General features: G+C 58.1%; 10 protein-coding genes across 10 annotated transcripts; 4 read left to right on the top strand and 6 right to left on the bottom strand.

The window, feature by feature from the left end:
* Nucleotides 1-665: 665 nt before the first annotated feature.
* On the top strand, nucleotides 666-1,484 carry COLE_07002 (uncharacterized protein; the record flags this gene model as incomplete). Its single annotated transcript, XM_018425553.1, has 1 exon — nucleotides 666-1,484. The coding sequence occupies one exon, from the start codon at nucleotides 666-668 to the stop codon at nucleotides 1,482-1,484; it is 819 nt and encodes a 272-aa protein (XP_018276264.1).
* Nucleotides 1,485-1,946: 462 nt separating this feature from the next.
* On the bottom strand, nucleotides 1,947-3,035 carry COLE_07001 (uncharacterized protein; the record flags this gene model as incomplete). Its single annotated transcript, XM_065626513.1, has 3 exons — nucleotides 1,947-2,314; nucleotides 2,346-2,633; nucleotides 2,681-3,035. 3 exons carry the CDS (start codon nucleotides 3,033-3,035, stop codon nucleotides 1,947-1,949), a joined length of 1,011 nt encoding a protein of 336 aa, XP_065482207.1.
* Nucleotides 3,036-3,843: 808 nt separating this feature from the next.
* Nucleotides 3,844-4,861, bottom strand: COLE_07000 (uncharacterized protein; the record flags this gene model as incomplete). Its single annotated transcript, XM_018426937.2, has 2 exons — nucleotides 3,844-4,617; nucleotides 4,652-4,861. 2 exons carry the CDS (start codon nucleotides 4,859-4,861, stop codon nucleotides 3,844-3,846), a joined length of 984 nt encoding a protein of 327 aa, XP_018276265.1.
* Nucleotides 4,862-5,645: 784 nt separating this feature from the next.
* COLE_06999 (uncharacterized protein) lies at nucleotides 5,646-5,912 on the bottom strand (the record flags this gene model as incomplete). Its single annotated transcript, XM_018424164.2, has 1 exon — nucleotides 5,646-5,912. The coding sequence occupies one exon, from the start codon at nucleotides 5,910-5,912 to the stop codon at nucleotides 5,646-5,648; it is 267 nt and encodes an 88-aa protein (XP_018276266.1).
* A 1,360-nt stretch (nucleotides 5,913-7,272) lies between these two features.
* Nucleotides 7,273-8,675, top strand: COLE_06998 (uncharacterized protein; the record flags this gene model as incomplete). Its single annotated transcript, XM_018424165.2, has 7 exons — nucleotides 7,273-7,366; nucleotides 7,646-7,670; nucleotides 7,705-7,746; nucleotides 7,797-7,841; nucleotides 8,264-8,286; nucleotides 8,334-8,598; nucleotides 8,633-8,675. 7 exons carry the CDS (start codon nucleotides 7,273-7,275, stop codon nucleotides 8,673-8,675), a joined length of 537 nt encoding a protein of 178 aa, XP_018276267.1.
* An 83-nt stretch (nucleotides 8,676-8,758) lies between these two features.
* COLE_06997 (uncharacterized protein) lies at nucleotides 8,759-10,872 on the bottom strand (the record flags this gene model as incomplete). The annotated part of the gene is made up of 5 exons (XM_018425554.1): nucleotides 8,759-9,944; nucleotides 9,979-10,165; nucleotides 10,199-10,511; nucleotides 10,556-10,782; nucleotides 10,818-10,872. 5 exons carry the CDS (start codon nucleotides 10,870-10,872, stop codon nucleotides 8,759-8,761), a joined length of 1,968 nt encoding a protein of 655 aa, XP_018276268.1.
* A 265-nt stretch (nucleotides 10,873-11,137) lies between these two features.
* On the top strand, nucleotides 11,138-12,674 carry COLE_06996 (uncharacterized protein; the record flags this gene model as incomplete). The annotated part of the gene is made up of 7 exons (XM_018424166.2): nucleotides 11,138-11,317; nucleotides 11,396-11,622; nucleotides 11,909-12,104; nucleotides 12,139-12,354; nucleotides 12,389-12,433; nucleotides 12,478-12,558; nucleotides 12,594-12,674. The coding sequence occupies 7 exons, from the start codon at nucleotides 11,138-11,140 to the stop codon at nucleotides 12,672-12,674; spliced, it is 1,026 nt and encodes a 341-aa protein (XP_018276269.1).
* Nucleotides 12,675-13,479: 805 nt separating this feature from the next.
* Nucleotides 13,480-13,827, bottom strand: COLE_06995 (uncharacterized protein; the record flags this gene model as incomplete). The annotated part of the gene is made up of 1 exon (XM_018419756.2): nucleotides 13,480-13,827. The coding sequence occupies one exon, from the start codon at nucleotides 13,825-13,827 to the stop codon at nucleotides 13,480-13,482; it is 348 nt and encodes a 115-aa protein (XP_018276270.1).
* A 33-nt stretch (nucleotides 13,828-13,860) lies between these two features.
* On the top strand, nucleotides 13,861-15,925 carry COLE_06994 (uncharacterized protein; the record flags this gene model as incomplete). The annotated part of the gene is made up of 6 exons (XM_018419755.2): nucleotides 13,861-14,063; nucleotides 14,120-14,363; nucleotides 14,407-14,824; nucleotides 14,859-15,631; nucleotides 15,711-15,823; nucleotides 15,889-15,925. The coding sequence occupies 6 exons, from the start codon at nucleotides 13,861-13,863 to the stop codon at nucleotides 15,923-15,925; spliced, it is 1,788 nt and encodes a 595-aa protein (XP_018276271.1).
* A 296-nt stretch (nucleotides 15,926-16,221) lies between these two features.
* On the bottom strand, nucleotides 16,222-17,208 carry COLE_06993 (uncharacterized protein; the record flags this gene model as incomplete). The annotated part of the gene is made up of 2 exons (XM_018420973.2): nucleotides 16,222-16,881; nucleotides 16,915-17,208. 2 exons carry the CDS (start codon nucleotides 17,206-17,208, stop codon nucleotides 16,222-16,224), a joined length of 954 nt encoding a protein of 317 aa, XP_018276272.1.
* Between the last annotated feature and the right edge of the window lie 187 nt (nucleotides 17,209-17,395).

Raw genomic sequence — 17,395 nt, 5'->3', positions numbered from 1 at the left:
TGAAGGCGCTGCTTGAACCCTCAAGTGAGCACGGAAGGGGGGGATGTAGGGGAAGGGGAAGGGCGCACTCGAGGAGTGGCGCTTTCATCGTTGGCCGAGGGTTGTGTGTGAAGCACTTTACGCCCTCAGCAATCGGGGGGACTGCAGCAGATGAGTGTGCAACGGTGAGCGATGGAGACGTAGGCTTGATCTTTGGAAGAGAGCTATGTTAGAAAGACGGCGTCAGCGTTTGGCGGTACGCCTCTGGTGAGCGGCTGCAGCTGCAGTACTCTCTGGGATCTTTGGGCGACTAGATTTGGGCGACTAGATAACCGCTGGTCTTTACATAATAACCCATTGAGAGCTTGAAAACACTAGGCATGGTGTGCAGCGATCTCCACATGGAGGACCACTGTACGCGTCTGGCTCTTGGCTCACCCATTGCACTGCGCTGCGGTCGCAACAGCACTATGCAGCGACCTGCAAACATGGAGCTGCCATATATCCTATAGAAGAGAGCTATACTTCTGGCAGCTGTGAGACAATTTAGCTGAATAGCAGGATGGCTGGCAAGTGGTGGGACAGTGACCAGTGGTTGGGTGGATCACTTTTGCCACCGCCGGTAGCCGAGCCGACCAGATATCAACTCCACTATCCTCTTCTCTTCTCTCCTCACCATCTCAATCATGCCCCGCTCTCATTTCCGTCCTCACTTAGCCCTCCCAGCTTACACTGCGATGCGTGCTCTGTTCGGCCTCTTCATCGTACCCCTCGCCGTCGCCGTCATGGCTTACCAGTATCTCCTTGTTTCTCCGACCTCCAACGGCCAGAACCAAACATCTCACGGCAGCAAGGTCGACGCCAACACCTCCAAGATCCAAGCCACCAGCAGTCCTACACCTTCTCGCACGCGCAAAGACACGAGGACCGTTCGCTTTGCTTCTGCCTCGAACAACGTGTACTTTCCACCCAGCCCTTACACCCCGTCCAACTCATCCACTTATGATCCCTCTTCTCTTGACACTACCAACGCCCCTCAACTCCCGATCACACCTCCCTTCACTCGGCGCCAGTCGATGGACGCTCCGCAAGCTCGACGCATCCCCAACGCGGCGAGGAACAAGCCCTTGCTGTACGATGGTCCCCGTCTGCCCTCCACCCCCCTGTTTAACAAGAACAATGACAACAACACCCCGTCAAACACACCTCCTCGTTGGCCAGGAGCCAGGCAGCGCCTCTTCTCTACCCGTCACCACATTCCTGTCACGCCACCGGCTGTTCTGGTCCACCACACCTCCACCTCGCTCCATTATGAGGAGACCACCACCTCCTTCTTCCTCTCGCAGCCTACCGACACGGCCGACGGCGCCTCGCAGCCGACCACGACCCCAGCTACCGCTGCTTTGCCCACCACGCCTCCTCCCGCCAGGTCCTTCGTGGCAGCTGTTCTTCGCAACATGTCGCCCTCCGAGTTCCTTGAGAACTCTATCGCCATTCGGCAGTAGCAGGCACAGTTTGGGGCTACTTTACACCCTGCGAGCGTTGCCCCCTGTACAATGCCTGGTGCCTATGACCTGTCCACACCCGTAGTCTATACCCACGTTCTCATTGTCATCCTTCTCAATCTCCCCGTCTCGCAAGGGAATGAACGCCATCTCGCTCATTTCATCTAATCTACTCGATCTACTCGACCCACCCCCCTCCCCCTCCCCTCTCGCAGCCCCCCCAATGCCCTGATCTTTGGATGTACGTTCCCGCGCCGTCTCTCTATACATGCATGCAACAATATGACCGTTGTGTACCGGCTTCAACTCCTGATATCATCTCGTGATTAGCCTCCCACCCCCATCCTCATCACGGACAAGCTGAGCGGATCGGACGAAGGTCGGCGCCCCTCATGCCGATCAGCGCCCAGGCCGCACAGCCCATTCACCGCCCTCGCCGCGCGATGCATGTGATGCATGCCCTCAGAACACACCGGAAAATCCATAAAACCCACACGACGCAAACAGAATACAGTGCAACATTAGAAGAATGCGAGTCAAGCTCCACCCACTGCAAACATGATCCAGGCGCGCAAATTTGCTCCCGCCTACACACATCCCCCTCACCTCAACATGCAACACGCAGGCGGCCGCAATCATGCATTTCCTCGGTGATTTGGGTTTAGTTAGAGCTATGTAGCATGCAGCGTTTATATGGGCTATGGCGAGTGCGATGGCGAGATCGCCTTGGGCGCCGAGACGCAGATCTCGGCCAGCATGTGCAGGTTGATCGCGCGCTGGTGCTCGGGGCGGCGGCCGTGCGTGCGCACCATCCAGCGCAGGGCATCGGCCTGCTGTCAGTGACGCCTAGACGCAACTCACGAGAGCGGGCTGGATCTTGACCGGCGCCGGGTTCGCCTTGATCTTGGTCGCGTTCGCGGTCGTGAATTTCTTGGGCGTCGTCGGGATCTGCTTCGCGCCGCCACCCGGCGAGAGGGTGGAGGAGCGCTTGCGCCTGGCGTTGTGGGGCGACGCTGGGGCCTTCTTGCCAGGCGACGGCTTGAGGAGAGCCTTGCTGTCCGGGAGCACGCGCGTGAAGATGTGCCCCGAGCGGGTGGCGACGAGCTGGGTGCGCCCGAAGCGCACGATCGTGGTGGCGGCCTTCATGGTCTAGGCGTGAGTGGGCGCACGGATCGGCAGAGTGTGGGGGTACTCACTTGCGAAGATGAGATGCCGGGGGTAGAGGACAAGACGGGAAACAAGAACGGGAACACAAACGGGAAGGAAGTGGGGAGTCAAGCTGTAAAGCAAGAGGAGAGGAGGGGGAATAGACAGTGGGAGAAGAAGTGCTAGAGAGCAATGGAGAGATGAGAGAAGATGAAGAAAGGTGGATGGTGATGTACGGTGATCTTTAGGGGAAAAGCAAAAGCTTGGGGGGGGGAGGGGGGGGGGGGGTTGCCACGCCGGATCCGTCCATCCTCCTCTGCATATGGTCCGCGCAAGCGGGGCCTTCCACTCGTGCACGCTACACTGACGGTTGCGGCGTTTGCACGCCTTGCACGCCTTGCACATCCGTCGATTCCGCCAACTTGCGCCCCTCCCGTCCGCTGCGACGTGCCGCGGTGCGGCGTCAGTCCGGCGCGACAACGGCAGGACACCTCACATAGATCGGAAACCCATTTGTCATCGCTCCACTCAGAGTTCACGCCACCCCATCTCAGACCTGAGCCTACGGCATCGTCTTCACCTTCGCCAGCGTTGCGTTGGGGCAGTTCATCGTGTGAGTCGGACATAATGTGGTGAATCACGTGACGCATTGATCTCGCCGACAACGCAAGCAGAAGGAAATCAGGGATGAGAGAGCTACGACGCGTCGCAGGGATTCTGGATCCATTCAGTGTGGTACGAATGGTTCGTGGACATGACAAACCACGTGGATTGATGAATTGACAAAGTTAATTTCTAAGACATGACTCTTGCGTGAGAGGGCTGGCAAGCTGGCGGGCTGGCAATGGCTGGCAACTCGCTCCACTGCGCAGTCTCCCGCCGCTTGTGGGTTCGAAAAACTAGAGCCATTCATCACTCATTCACTACTGTTGCAATCCCACAATTCAGTGTCAAGACGACTGCAAGTTTGATTACATGGATATCTACAGGGTCCACGCTAATACTGGACGAGTCTATTGCTGTAGCTATACTATAAAACTATAGATTAGTAATGGGTACAGTAGCAAAGAGGGTACACGGTCTAGGGAAGACGAGAGAGGAAGAAGGTGACAAAACATGTGGATGCCCAGCCGTAACCGCCCAAAAGCGCCTGCTTAGCTAAGATTCTGTCACTGTCAGCCATCTGCTTGTCAATTGCCACTTACTTTCAAATTCACGCAGGGCGGGGTGGGTTCTGGCCGTTGCGAGACCGCTCTTTGCTCATTTGCTCCCTGATCCTCTTGAGAGTCTTCTGCTTCTGGACCTCAGCCTCTGCCAGGTAAGCCTTGCAGTTGGCGATGTAGGCCGCGCTAGGACCCGCATTGGCGTAGGATTCAGGTAACTGAAACGTGAACTCAAATGGGGCGCCGGCGATCTTGGTTGTAGCCGTCTCCTGTGATGCTGCTGGCGCAACTGCGGGGGCCTCGCTGCTTGCTTGGAAAATGTTGTTGGGAGTGTTGGACGGGATGTGCGGGATAAAGGGTACATGTGCAAGCTCCACCGGCGCCGGCGCGGGAGGGGCCAGGACTGGACGCTGGTACGGTTTCCAGATCTGAGGGCGCAATACCCACCGAGTGGGAGGAAGGGGAGGAGGAGGAGGAGAACGCGCAAGAGGTGGCGGGACGGATGGGTGGATTCTGGGATGGTTGTCAAGCGCTGCCGGGACGCGCCTGTAGTAGGACGCGTACTGCGAACGCATGACGAGAGGCTCCTGAAGCCTCTGAATTTTCTTGCGCCGCCGCAGCTCTGAAGAAACCTTCTGCTCACTAACAAGTGCGGTCTTGCTAGCGTTAAGTCGGTCTACCAACACCTTGGTTCTGTTTGCGTCGTCGCGCGATGGGGGCTGCACGTGCTGGTTGGGGTTGATCTCGGCCGCGTTGCCGTTCGCATCGACGACAACCTGGACTTTGGGTTTCAGCCGGCGGGGAGGAAGACTGCTGAGCAGCTCCTGATGTTAGCCTTGTCAGCCAAGCTGTACTCACAATCGTCGGCTCTACGAGTGCGCTCGAGACCATGCGCTGTTTCTTCACGTTCATGGTGCGACCCTTGAGATGCTCGTCGAGTGCAATTTTGCAGAGCCCGTAGTTGATGTTGGCCGCGAGCTCACACACGCGGACCTTGCGCACAGGGCGCTGGAGGGGGTTGGTGGCGAGACGGGCAGGGGCGAGCCTGTTGCTGGCTACAGGAGGCATGGTTGTAGGTATGGATGGTTGTAGGTATGGGTGATATGCAGGGTGTGTGTAGAAGACTGCTACGAGACAAGGATGAGGATGTAGTTGTAGGGATGATGGTGGGAGAATGGATGAAAGAACAAGAATGGAGTGCGCCGCCTTTATGTCGGGGTGGGGGGGGCTGGGAGGGGGGAGGGGGATACTATGCCCCCCTGCGCTAGAGGCTTGTTTTGCTGCATTCCGTGGCTGAATGGCTGAGGTGAGGCGAGGTTCAGCGGTCCGGTACGGCCGGTACATCAATCATCAATACACTGTACCTTTTTGGCGCCCGCCTTGGACTCGATCAAATACAAGCACCGCCCTCCACGCTTGAATCCGTCTGAGATCTGAGAGAGGCTACCTAGGCTGGGAATCTGGGGCGCAATTAGGGTCTTGGTATTTCAGAAATGTGCGACTATGGGCGTGTGGCCTTGGCAAGGCAGCGAGTAAGAGCACAGTAGGCTTAGAGGCTTAGATGGATCTGGACAACTGGAGAGCCATGGGGAGAGAGAGACAGTGGCACATCGTGGTGTTCGTTCGCCGCGTCAGCCCCAAAAGCCTTGCAGGAGTACCGGCGATTTGGTGATCTCCGATCAGCTGACGATTGTTCGCGGATGCTTTCCTTTCGTGCTCCGGGGATCGGGATCCATGGTCTTCCAGTTTCCAGGCCTCAGGACCTCCCATGCAGGCCATGCATCAACTCAAAGCTACATAGCTACAATGTGGCCAGAGGGCAAAATCACCGGATCAAAGAGTGGACCACGGGTCACTCCTCCCGGCACTGCTTCTGCCACGCGCGACAGAAAAAGCAGTCACCATCGCAGGTCGAGCCGGACCTCCAACGCTTCGTCGGCGGGCCTTCGTTTTCGTCGGCGTCATTCTTGCGCTTGGAGGGCCTAGGTGTGGGAGGTGGCGTGGAAAAGTGGAGCGCGGTTGGTAGTGTCGGAGAGACTGGAAGCAGGCGCGGGACGAGAAGTGTCGGGGAGACGGGAGGAGTCGGCAGGAGAGGGGGCTCCGGAAGCAGGCGCGTCATGGGGAGCGGTGGCAAACCCCAATCCTGCAGAGCTGGATCGATGCGAGCCGTTCCGACCATGCTGCACGTGCCATTACACTCGACTAACCACGGAAATTGGGTGATCTGGTCGAGAGGGTGGGCGTCATCGGCGGCTGCCGGAGCGGTGGCAGTCAGATTGCTCCCCTCGAAACTGCTGGGCACCTCAAGATTGTCGCGCCCCTCCGGATCGTCGCGCCCCACGGAAACTTCGCCCGCCTCGGAAGGCGCGGCCCCCTCATCGTCGCGATTGTTGCGCACCTCGAAAAAACACTCAGCATGGACGACGGCGGTCTCGTAGTTGTTCCAGAAAGCGGGGGACAGGTTATTGCGGCTATCCATGACGAGGATCTTGCACACGAGGAGCCGTCTAAGGGGGGACAGGTCCGTGAGCCATTTGCCGCTAGTGGGTGGCATAGTGTGTGTAGGTTGATGGTTGATGGTTGATGAATGAGTGGATGAAAGATTTCAAGAGGAGGGAAGGCGGAGAATATGATGTGGGTCCTCCCCTCGACCCAGTTGGCTGGGATACTGTACATATTTGCACAGCACGTGACTCATGTCTAGGAAGAAGCGTCAAGAGGTAGGAAAGAGCAAGCAAGCTGGGGAGCTAGGGAACCCCGGAGAGACAGAGAGACAGAGAGAAAGAGAGAAAGAGAGACAGAGAGCGTCACTAGAGCCCAACAGCAGGGTCCCAATTGTGCAGATACAATGTATTGAATGTGGATGGAGGCTGTGCCGGTTGCACTAGTGTTTGTGCTTGTTGTGCAGGTCGTGCAGGTCGTACATGTCGTGCAGGTCGTGCAGATCGTGATTGTTGTGGACCACACAATCTTTGCTACTGCGCTGGCGAAAGCTCTTGAGAGGATGTCGCTGCTTGATAACAACATCCGGTTGACGGTCAGGTCCCACACTAACATCGATCCCCTCGCATGCATCACGGACTACCCAAAGCCGACACACATGCATCCACGTTCGTCCTTGCTTTAGCCACGTACATGCATCCACTATTCAGGCTTGAGTGGACTACAGGGCCGCAGGTGTAGCATACATGTCCACTGCACAAAGGAATTTCACAGCATTTCGCAGGGTTTCGCGCCGACTGATTTTGAGCGACTCGTCTGTATTTGTCCCCATTCATCAACAGGGCCTGGGGTGGTGACGACGAGGACCTGACCCTCAAACTTGAATGAACAAGGTTGATTAGAAAATGGCCTTAGCCCAAATTCTAATCACCCAAATACTTCCGTCATAACAACACACCTCCACCTCGGTGTGGTCACCCTTCGCTGTTGACATCTTTAGCTCGCTCATCGCTCACCATCCCCCCATTTACATCGCCATGGCTCCTCTCGACGCGCCAGAGGGTGTTACCCGCCCCATCGTCTTCTTCGACGTCAACATTGGAGATCATCCCGCCGGGCGCATCAAGATGGGTGAGTGCGCTTGATTGTTCCACGATCGTGATCATCACCCTCCCCCCTTCCCCTTCCCCTTCCCCATGCCCATCGCTCCACGCCGCTACTCCCTGCCGACGCCTTCTCATCATCTCTTGCCGCGAGTATCCCCAGCTGGGTAATATTCACTCTGGCTCTGATTGTTGCGCAGGTGGCTCCTGGCCGCTGGATCTCTTTCTCAGTTATTCCCACATGCCTCTGATCATCTTTCCCGTCCTCCTTCCTCCTTCCCAAGTCTATCGCAAAGCTAACCTGCAGAGCTGTTCAGTGACATTACGCCCAAGTACTCGCCTCCTTCGAGCGAAAGCTGATCTCAGAACCGCGGAGAACTTCCGACAGCTGTGTACTGGCGAGCACAGGTGCGTTCGCTGCAAGAGCGGCTGCTGCCAAAGCGCTTCGCTGACATCAGAGTCAACTCTGTGCCGCAGGGCTACAAGAACGCGACATTTCACCGGTGAGCTGCATGATAGGAGCATAGCTAACGAAACAGAGTGTGAGTTCTACATCCTCCGTGTTAGGGAAAGTCGATGTTCAAGTGTTCAACGCGGGTCTGAGGCTGCAAGCGCAGCGGGCGCAGAAGCACGCTCGCCAGCCGGCGCTTCGGGTTTGAAATCTAGGCCAACTGATTGCATCCCTAGCCAAACTTGGCGCGCGCTCTTCTTGGCGTCCTGAAGGCGAGGCACTGGAGCTATATCTCAATGTCCTCTATCCCAAGGCGTGAACGGTATGCGGCTCTCTGCCGGTTGTGAGCCGAGTCGCCTTCTTCCTCGCAGTTGGAGAGGGCCTGGAGCTGGTTATGAGTGCTGCTGCAGGCCTCATCCATCCCGTACCCGCCTGAATCCCTCAACTCTTCCGTCCATGACTTGCTTACGCTAGCATTCCCCAGTTCATGATTCAAGGTGAGTCGACGTCCGAGTTGACGTCCTGCGATCCCACTAACTCACAGGGGGCGACTTCATCCGCCACGACGGCACCGGCACGTTCTCCATCTACGGCGCCCAGTTTGAGGATGAAAACTTCATCGTCAAGCACACTGGACCGGGGCTACTCTCCATGGCCAACTCTGGGCCAGGGACTAATGGTTGCCAGTTCTTCATCACGACCGCGCCCGCCGACTTCCTTGACGGCAAGCACTGCGTGTTTGGACGCGTCATCGACGGGTTGCTTACCGTGCGCAAGATTGAGAACGTTCCCACGGGGGCGCAGAACAAGTGAGTGGTCGCGTTTAATCCGAGCTGACCCCAGGCCCAAGATGACAGTCCGCATCACCGAATGCGGTGAGATGTAGCCTTGGACGTGCGATGTGCCAGTATGCAGTTAATAGTACATTTCTAATCTCAGCCTATCTACATCTCTAATAGGCGCTCCAGACTACTGCTCAACGCCCAGACCGACATAACCCGCTGCCCGCCCGAAAGTCGTCTTCTCAAACATCTCGGTCGTGACCTGCGCCAGGAAGCCGGGAATGCTTTGCCGTTCGATGACCCAGAACTGGTGAGCTTCCTCGAGGCCGCGCTTCATCGCGCCGCTCATGTGCATCGTACCAAAGTGACCCTCGTCTGAAGTGAATTTGAGTGTAAGGCCCATCTTGCCCTTGGGCGCATACATGGACGTGAGGCGGAGTTCACCGCCGTTCTCCTCAAACTTGATACGCCAGCCGAGGAGAGAGTACACAGCCTCGAGGAACTCGCGGCTCTTGAGCCCAAATATCTCTTTGAGGCGCAGTAGACGCTTCTCGTGCGCAGCGGCGGCGGTGTCGCGCTCCTTCTCAAGCCGGTCGTAACTTGCACGAGGAACAAGGCCATTACCGCCCTCTGAGGGCGTTGTATCCAGTTCCTTGAGGCGGGCGAGCAGCGCGGCATTCTCAGTTCGCAGATCGTCCAGCTGCGCGCGTCTCACGGCATGTACCCGCGCGGCAGGGTTGTCGCGCACCTCGAGGACACGCTCCCGCTCGGAATTGTATTCACCGCTGGCGACACGCCGCATCAGCTCGGCAATGTCGGCATCGAGCGCAGTGTTCGCCTTCGTGAGCTCCTCTACCGAAGCCTCCAGCTCAGCCTTCTCGCACTCCAAAGACGACGCGCGCGCCTCGGCGTTCTCTAGCGCCTGTGCTTTGACGAGCCCTGCGCCGCGGGCAACGCGCTCCTCAACTTCTGCCGCCTCAGCCTGCAGCAGATCCAGGGCACTTTTGTACTCGGTGATGGAGGCCTCGAGCGCGCGCATCTTGTTGCCCCATGGCCCGTCGCCGCCGGGTCCCGAGCGCGCGGCCTCTAACTCGCGCTTCAGGCCCTCAACACGCGCCTCAGCGTAGCGCTGTCCCTCGGAAGCATTGCGCTCCGCCCGCTCAAGTCTGTGCACGCGCTCCTTGAGATCGAGGATTGTGGCCATACTGTCGTCCGAGATCTGTCCTGCCCGCCGCCGAGCCTCATCCAGCTCGGCAGTCGTGGCAGCGTATTTGGATGCCAGCTCCTGGTGCACTTTATCCAATGCAGCGAGCCGTGCCTGCAGCTGTGCCACCTCGTCGTCCGTTGCGCCATTGAAGCTCTGTGTTAACGAGCTAATGTCAGCTCTTGAGGTATTGATCAACTCACTCCCGCTCGTGTCGCAACCGCATAACCTCGTCTTCGAGTGTCTGGGCCTGCCGGCGCAACTTGGCCTTCTCTTCCACCGCCTGCCGTTCGCGCACATCGGCGTCCTTCTTCCACCGCCGCAGCTCGTACACCTCTCCCTGTAACTGGTCGATCTTGCTTTGCTGCGACTGGAGCGACACTGATTGTCCTGTCATTAGCTGGGACCCAGAATTCGACTCACTTCTTATCTCGCTTCGCATGCCGTCGTCCGCCTTGGTAGGCGAGCGGCTGCGCTTCGCATCAGCCTTCCTTCGCAGCTCCTCGACCTCAATCGCAAGATGCTGCGACCGCTGCTCGTACTGGCGAAGCTGGTCGCGCTCATCCTGGAGCACCTTGATGCGCTCAGTGTATAGCGCCTCCTTCTCCTCGAGGTCGCGAAGCACTCGGTTGTAGTTTCGCTGAAGCTTAGAAATCGTCGACTGCTGCTCCTCCAGCAAGCCCGAGACCTGCCGCGCTTGCGTGCGATACTTGCGCAGGTTCGCATCGTAATCAGCCTGGTGTCAGTTGCGGTGCAGCGCTGGCACAACGTCAATCGCACCTTCTCTGCGGCCCATTCCTTCGCTTGCGCATCGCTGTCGTTCTTCACCCGCGTCGCGGACTCGAATAGCTGATGTCGTTCTTCCTCGAGTCGTGCATTCTCGGAGCGCAGATCCTCTGCAGTTCTATCCTTGTCGGCAAGCTGCTGCTCGAGGTCCAGCACGCGACGCTCGAGCATGGTCGTCCGGAGCTGGGAAGAGGCAAGGGTCTTCCGTACAGAAGCCGGGTCTGATGTCAGTCTTGGAAGAGAGCGGCTAGCTCACCGTCTCGCAAGCCAGCATCAGCTGCACCGCGCTTGCCCAATGTTGAAGAGGACATCGGCGTTCGGAGGGTTGAGGAGGTCAGAGACGAGCGCGCCGCTGGACGCGCCACTGAGGTGCGCGGTATGCTGCTGACGTAGCGTGAAGAGCCCTCTCGTCTGTCCATGGGGTGAGGTTGTTGTTGCGTTGTCGACGATCGACGACTGTAGGACAATGACATCTGTCGGCGGAGGCAAATCCACGTGGTGACCTCCACCGCCTGACGCCGGTCTTCCAAGATTTCTGGAGACAGCCGTTTGTCAACATCGCCTTTCCCCACCGCCATGTCCGACGCCCACGCTAGCGTGCTCACGCCCTCCGAGGCTATCCCGGAGAACGCAGTTCATGTTAAGGGACCTGATCTGAGCTCGCCGATTGATCTCATCTCCCTCCTCAAGGGGTACGAGACAATCGGATTCCAGGCGACCGGGCTCGCCCGTGCGATCGAGGTCGTCGAGGAGATGGTGAGTGTGCAGCGGCGGCAGGAAACCACTTGGATAGTGCATGGGGGCTTTGTGCTGTCTGATTGAAGCTTACGACAGCGCAAGCAACGCGAGAACACCGAGCAGCCGCTTACCCTGTTCCTCGGATACACATCGAACCTCATTTCATCGGGATTGCGCGAGATCATCCTCTTCCTCGCCAAGCATAAGCTCGTCGATGCACTCGTGACCACCGCTGGCGGCGTCGAGGAGGACTTTGTCAAGTGTCTCGGGTCTACGATCCTCGGCGACTTCCACCTCGCGGGCGCTGACTTGCGCAAGAAGGGGTGAGTGTCTGTGCGGATCTGTCAAGACAAGCTAGACGGTGGCTACAAGATGTGGGGCTTTACATGACGGCTGATGCTGCAACGCACAGGCAGAGTGGGCTGTATGCCTTCTGCTGAGCTTTGGCGTTGGCAGATACACGAACTGTGCTCCATCTTCCACCAGCTGCGTGCTCGGCCCCAAGGTCGCTGAGGAGCTGGTTCACGAGGCTCTCTGCACCCATGGCCTCCTTCTCTAATTTGTCGCGCGCTCGTGATGATGCGCCTTTTGCGGCTTTGCTTACACCAGGCTTAATCGCATCGGCAACCTTCTCGTTCCCAACTCCAACTACTGCAAGTTTGAGGATTGGATCATGCCGATTCTCGACCAGATGGTCGCTGAGCAGGAGGGCCCGGAGAAGACGAAATGGACACCGAGCAGCGTCATCAACCGCCTCGGCAAGGAGATTGACAACGAGGAGAGCGTGTACTACTGGTGCTGGAAGGTAAGCGCACTATTATTCGGTCAATTGACAGTAGAACGACATCCCGGTGTTCTGCCCCGCCCTGACAGATGGCTCGCTCGGCGACATGATGTACTTCCACACCTACAAGGCGGACCCGGCGCCGCTGAACGTTGACATCGTCGGCGATATCCGCAAACTGAACGACATGAGCGTCAAGGCCAAGCAGGCGGGCATGATTGTTCTTGGCGGCGGCGTGTGCAAGCACCAGATTGCCAACGCAATGCTTTTTGTGCGTCTCGCCGAGGTGGCTAGCTGACGCGCAGAGGAATGGCGCTGACTACGCGGTGTATATCAACACGGGCCAGGAGGTGAGCTGCGCACGCACTCGCTAGGGGGAGACGCTGATGGGCAGTACGACGGCTCTGACTCAGGAGCCCGTCCCGACGAGGCAGTGTCTTGGGGCAAGATTCGCGCGAACGCGCAGAGCGTGAAGGTAGCCAACAAGGTCAAACAGGCGGCTGACTGCAGGTCTACGCTGATGCGACGCTCGTGTTTCCTCTCATTGTCGCGTCAACATTCGGCAAGGCGCACTGGGAGACCAACAAGTAAGCCTCCAGTTTCGGCATTGTTGTATACCTTGCATCTGTACTACCCGGGATCATGCATTGCTTGAAATGATGGGTTGGGTTCGACGACAGTGTAGGTAAGTGCATCCAGGTTTGTTGTGCGTGGTCGGAATGCCGGACGCGTGCCCTGAACCTTCTCACGCCGAGACGCGATCAGCCCCCGAGGAGCGAAGAGCGATGCGGCGACCGCGGCTGTGCAGCCACACGGCAACGTGTGCATAGCAGAAGAGGAATCTTCGCGTTCGGCGTGCCGAGCGTGTGTAGGACAGCGAAAGCGTCGGCTTGCTCTGTACGGGATGCATAGTGACTGTGACTGTGAAGTGGGCACAGACAGTGCGCACTGTACGATCCGCTCGCCCCGTTGGCTCCTTGCCTCCACTCATATCCGATCGACAACGTTGTCCACTCAGTCATCCACATCTCGCCACACTTTCCTTTCCTCCCATTCTTCCATCCGCCTGCCCCCTCTCCCCCCTCTCTCCTCTCTCCTTTCTCCCCTCCTCTCAAGCGACCGACGTCTTGCAGGCCCCACTCGGCAAGTCCTAGCGTAGTCACTTGCGCCCACCGTGACGCCGACGCGATGGCGGCCCCCCGTTCCAACGCGATCCAGATCGTCCGGCCGCCTGACAATGCAAAAGTCGAAACGCCGGACAAGCCCAAGAAGGGTGAGTAGAGGCAACTCTGCAACGCGCGCGAGACGCGTTCCTGCACTCCCGCTCTCGCCCAAATGTCCTTCCCGCGACATCCAGCTTACGATAGACGCGACGCAGCGCCTGTGCCGCAATGTACTAATCTATGGGTGCGTACAACGCGCTTCTTTCCTGACGGCAGGTCGTGTCGCTTTGAGGGACAGAGTGTGAGCCTAAGGAAGCAACCAATGCTGACCAAAGTGCCCGTACTTCCACCCTCCTGTGAGAGCGTTGGAAGTGGTGTTGCATCTTATCTAACAGCAGCCTGGCACTGATCCGCTGGCCGCGCCCTCGACTGCACCCGTAACCTCGCCTGCAAAGACGTCGCTGAGGTGAGTCCACGCGCGACGCGCTCGTCGGTGCGCGAAAATCGCTACATAGAGGCGTGCGAGCGCATATTATCTCCATGTGCATTGTGCAGGGAAGAACCTGTGCTGTGTGCGACATATCATCGGTGTCCGCTACACTTTCTTCTCGTCAATGTGTCCACCGGATTCTTTAGGATCTGCGATGCACGCCCATCCCCTCCCTCGAGCATCCGTTGACATCAGCGTCCACGCCACACCTTTCGCCTCACCCGAGGCCAAAGGTCCGTCGCTTTCCGCCATTTCGGGGTTGGGGGCGGAGCACCTTGCCGCACCAGTCTTCGTCCCCAAGACAGCGATGAGTGACAGCTCGTCCTCGTGAGTCCAAATTCTTTGTCGCCCTGGCGCATATCGTCTACTTGTGTTGACGCCAGCACGGCGCCGCCGTCAAGTGCGACTCCCGGGCCGCCAGAGTGGGCCAATGCCGCGCCTTTCACTCCGCCTGTCGACGGGATGCCGAGCATGCAGCAGCAACAGCACCAGCATCAGCAGCAGCAGCACCAGCAGCATCAGCAGCATCCACATCAGCAGGGGATGGGCTACGATGAAGGCCTTGGTTTCGAGCCGCAGCCTGGCATGGAAGCGAGCATGTTCATGCCGGCTGCTCACCGTCGGCTAGTGAGAAAGCTGGCCTCTACAGGCGAACTGCAGCTGACTTTAGCCCGAGCACCACCTGTACACCTCGCCCCTGCCACATGTTGCAGCAGGTCGTCAGCCAATGCACTCGTTCTTCATCCCGGATGATGTTCGCCGAATGATCCACTCGCGCCAGGAAGCGACCTATGCCAATCCAGGCATCTCGCAGGGCATTCCGACCGAGGTCCACGTCTACCACTCCCTCGTGCCACTCGGTAACCCAGCCACCATGAGCAACGTCAGTCGTGTGTTCCACCATCCAGGTCCCGTGTACCGTGCAGCGAGCACCGTGGACGGTAATGTCTACTGTCTTCGTCGTCTTGAGGGATACAAGCTATCAAGCGAGAATGCGTTTGCAGCTGTGGAGACTTGGCGTCAAATCCGGCATGCGAACATTGTCGGTTTGCGCGAGGCATTCACAACCAAGGCCTTCAACGATAATTGTGAGTTCAGATGCACAACGCAGGCTGACATCAGCAATGGTCATGGTGTACGACTTCCACCCCGATTCGACGACGATCGCTGAGGAATGGCTCAACCCCGACGCGATTGCGCATCGACGCCAGACAGGAGCGCCCATTCCGGAGCGCATCGTGTGGAGTTATGTTGTTCAGCTGGCAAATGCGCTGAAGGCAGTGCACACCGCAGGGCTGGCTGTGCGTTGCCTCGACGCAAATAAGGTATTGATCACGGGCAAGAACCGCGTGCGGATCAATGGCGTCGGCATACTGGATGTGCTCAGCTTCGACCAGCAGACCCCCATGGGTTTGTACCAGCAGGAAGACCTCCTCAACTTCGGGCAGCTCGTCATGTCTCTATGTGCGGACTTTGTGCAGCCGGGCCATGCGCAGAGCATCGCGCAAGGTCTCGACTACATCGGCCGCGCGTACAGCCTCGACCTTAAAAACCTTGTTGGTTACCTCCTGGGTAAGCCAACGGCGCTGAAGACGATCGACGAGGTGCTGCGACTCGCTGGCCCGCGCATCCTTAACGAGCTTGACGCGCTGCAGGCATACAACGATGTCCTCGAGAATGACCTCGGCGCAGAGGTTGAGAATGGTCGCATAGCGCGCATGCTCATTAAGCTTGGCTTCATCAATGAGCGTCCTGAGTTCGAGATGGACCCGCAGTGGTCCGAGTCCGGCGACCGCTACGTCCTCAAGCTCTTCCGTGACTACGTCTTCCATCAGGTCTCCCCCGACGGCAAGCCCGTGGTTGATCTATCACACGTGTTGACAGTGTTAAATAAGGTGAGTGGAACCGGCTTGAACCACGCCTATGGCGCAGGACGGTCGTGTATAAGACCCGCTCGATCTCAGCTAACGACAGCTTGACGCCGGCGCGCGTTCTCGTGAGAAAATTATGCTCGTGTCGCGTGACTCGCAGTCGTGTCTCGTTGTCGAATATCGCGACATCTACAAGTGTATCGAGTCTGCATACAAGTAAGTCAAAACTGCCGTGTGTGACGGGCAGGCCAGCAGGCTTAATTGCACGAGCTGACACACAGCGAGCTCCGCAATGCCGGCAAGGCGATGCGTCGATAGAGGAAAATACGATAAACCGTAAAAACATATGAAAAGCTGCAAACGATGATTAGCGGGCCAACGCAGATGCAAGCCGCGGAGTTGGCGGCCACCGGTGGGGTTTGGGGAAGGGCTGAGGTCGTGCTGGTAACGGAACCCTCACCCTTAGACACTTCAGACGCTCTCGCAGGCATATTCGCGCTTTATTGCTGAGTGTAATCCTCTCACAAGAATGTAGATCGAGAGCGTAGCAGTTGGATGGGATGGTTAGAGCAAGCTTACATCTGGCTCGCCATGATCTATGTGCTAGTGTACAACTACACCTCCTCCTCGGCGCGCCGAATCTCTTCAGCGAGGCGCTCCCGCTCTCGCTGCCGCATCCGAAGGAGCGTCGCGCTCTCCAGTGCGGCGTCCTCCTCTCTCTGGCGCTGGCGATCCTGCACGTCCCCGAAGTCTGGCGCCGACTTGAATGTCCTCCCCTGCTCATTACCTTCGCCTCGCTCCTTCTGCTGAGCCGCCCATGCGACCCATGCCGGCTCCTTGCCCGCGGCCCACTTCACCTTGGCTCCGATCCCTGCCCCGTCGTGCACACACGCCCAGCACCCGCCCCAATTACCAAGAGCGAACTGGACGATGGCCTTTGGCTTCTTCTTAGATGGGACGACATGGACCGCTTCGACGGCACCGTACTTGCTGAGCGCAGCTTCGAGCGTAGCCTGCGTGTATCCGACAGGTAAAGTGAGGGTGATCGTGAGGTCTTCATCGGAGATCGGGGGCGGCCCATCCCTCTGCTGGATTGTGGGCTTGGGAGCATCTGCCTCTCGCGCAGCTGCGGCCGCAGCCTCCATTCGCTTCTTCCGCTCCTCCATCAATCGGCGACCTTCAGAGCGCACGGCTTCCTCGGCTGCCGCCGCCTTGCGCTGATCCGCAGCGTCCTTACGTGCCCGCTTGGCGTCTTCTTCGCGGCGTAACAAGTCCTGATGTCAATTTGGCCTGATGGAAGAACTTACATCCACCTTGGCTTTCCGCTTGCTGTCCATCTCAGCGCGCCGCGCTGCTTGCGCCCGCGCTGTAGCGAGCTTGCCATCGACGAAACTGCGCTTCTCCGGACTCGTGAGGATCGCCAGCGCGAGCGAGATGGAGTGAAACATTTCGGCGGCCTCTGGCCCAGAGTTTTTGTCGGGGTGGCATTTTAGTGACAGCTTGCGGTACGCTTTACGGATGTCCTTTTCGGCCGCATCCGGAGCAATACCAAGCGTAAGATAAGGATCGAGCTCTCGCTCCTCGTCCGTTAGGAGAGCCATGTCGTTTTTTGAAGGTGGGAAGGTGATGACTTTCTTTGTTGTGAAGGTTGGGTGGCAAATGCAGGAGACCTCCACTCTGATTGGAAATGACGTGGCGCCCACCGGAAGCCCGATAACGGAAGCCCGCCAATGAGGTATCAGATTAGCGTCACTCGTGCAGTCACTCGCCACCTAACTCTCAAACTTC

Source organism: Cutaneotrichosporon oleaginosum (genome assembly GCF_008065305.1).
Source record: "Cutaneotrichosporon oleaginosum strain ATCC 20508 chromosome Unknown ATCC20508_contig06, whole genome shotgun sequence".
NCBI classification, from domain to species: Eukaryota; Fungi; Basidiomycota; class Tremellomycetes; order Trichosporonales; family Trichosporonaceae; genus Cutaneotrichosporon; species Cutaneotrichosporon oleaginosum.
Note: the sequence above shows the minus strand (reverse complement) of the source record. Positions and strands in the feature narration are given on the sequence as shown.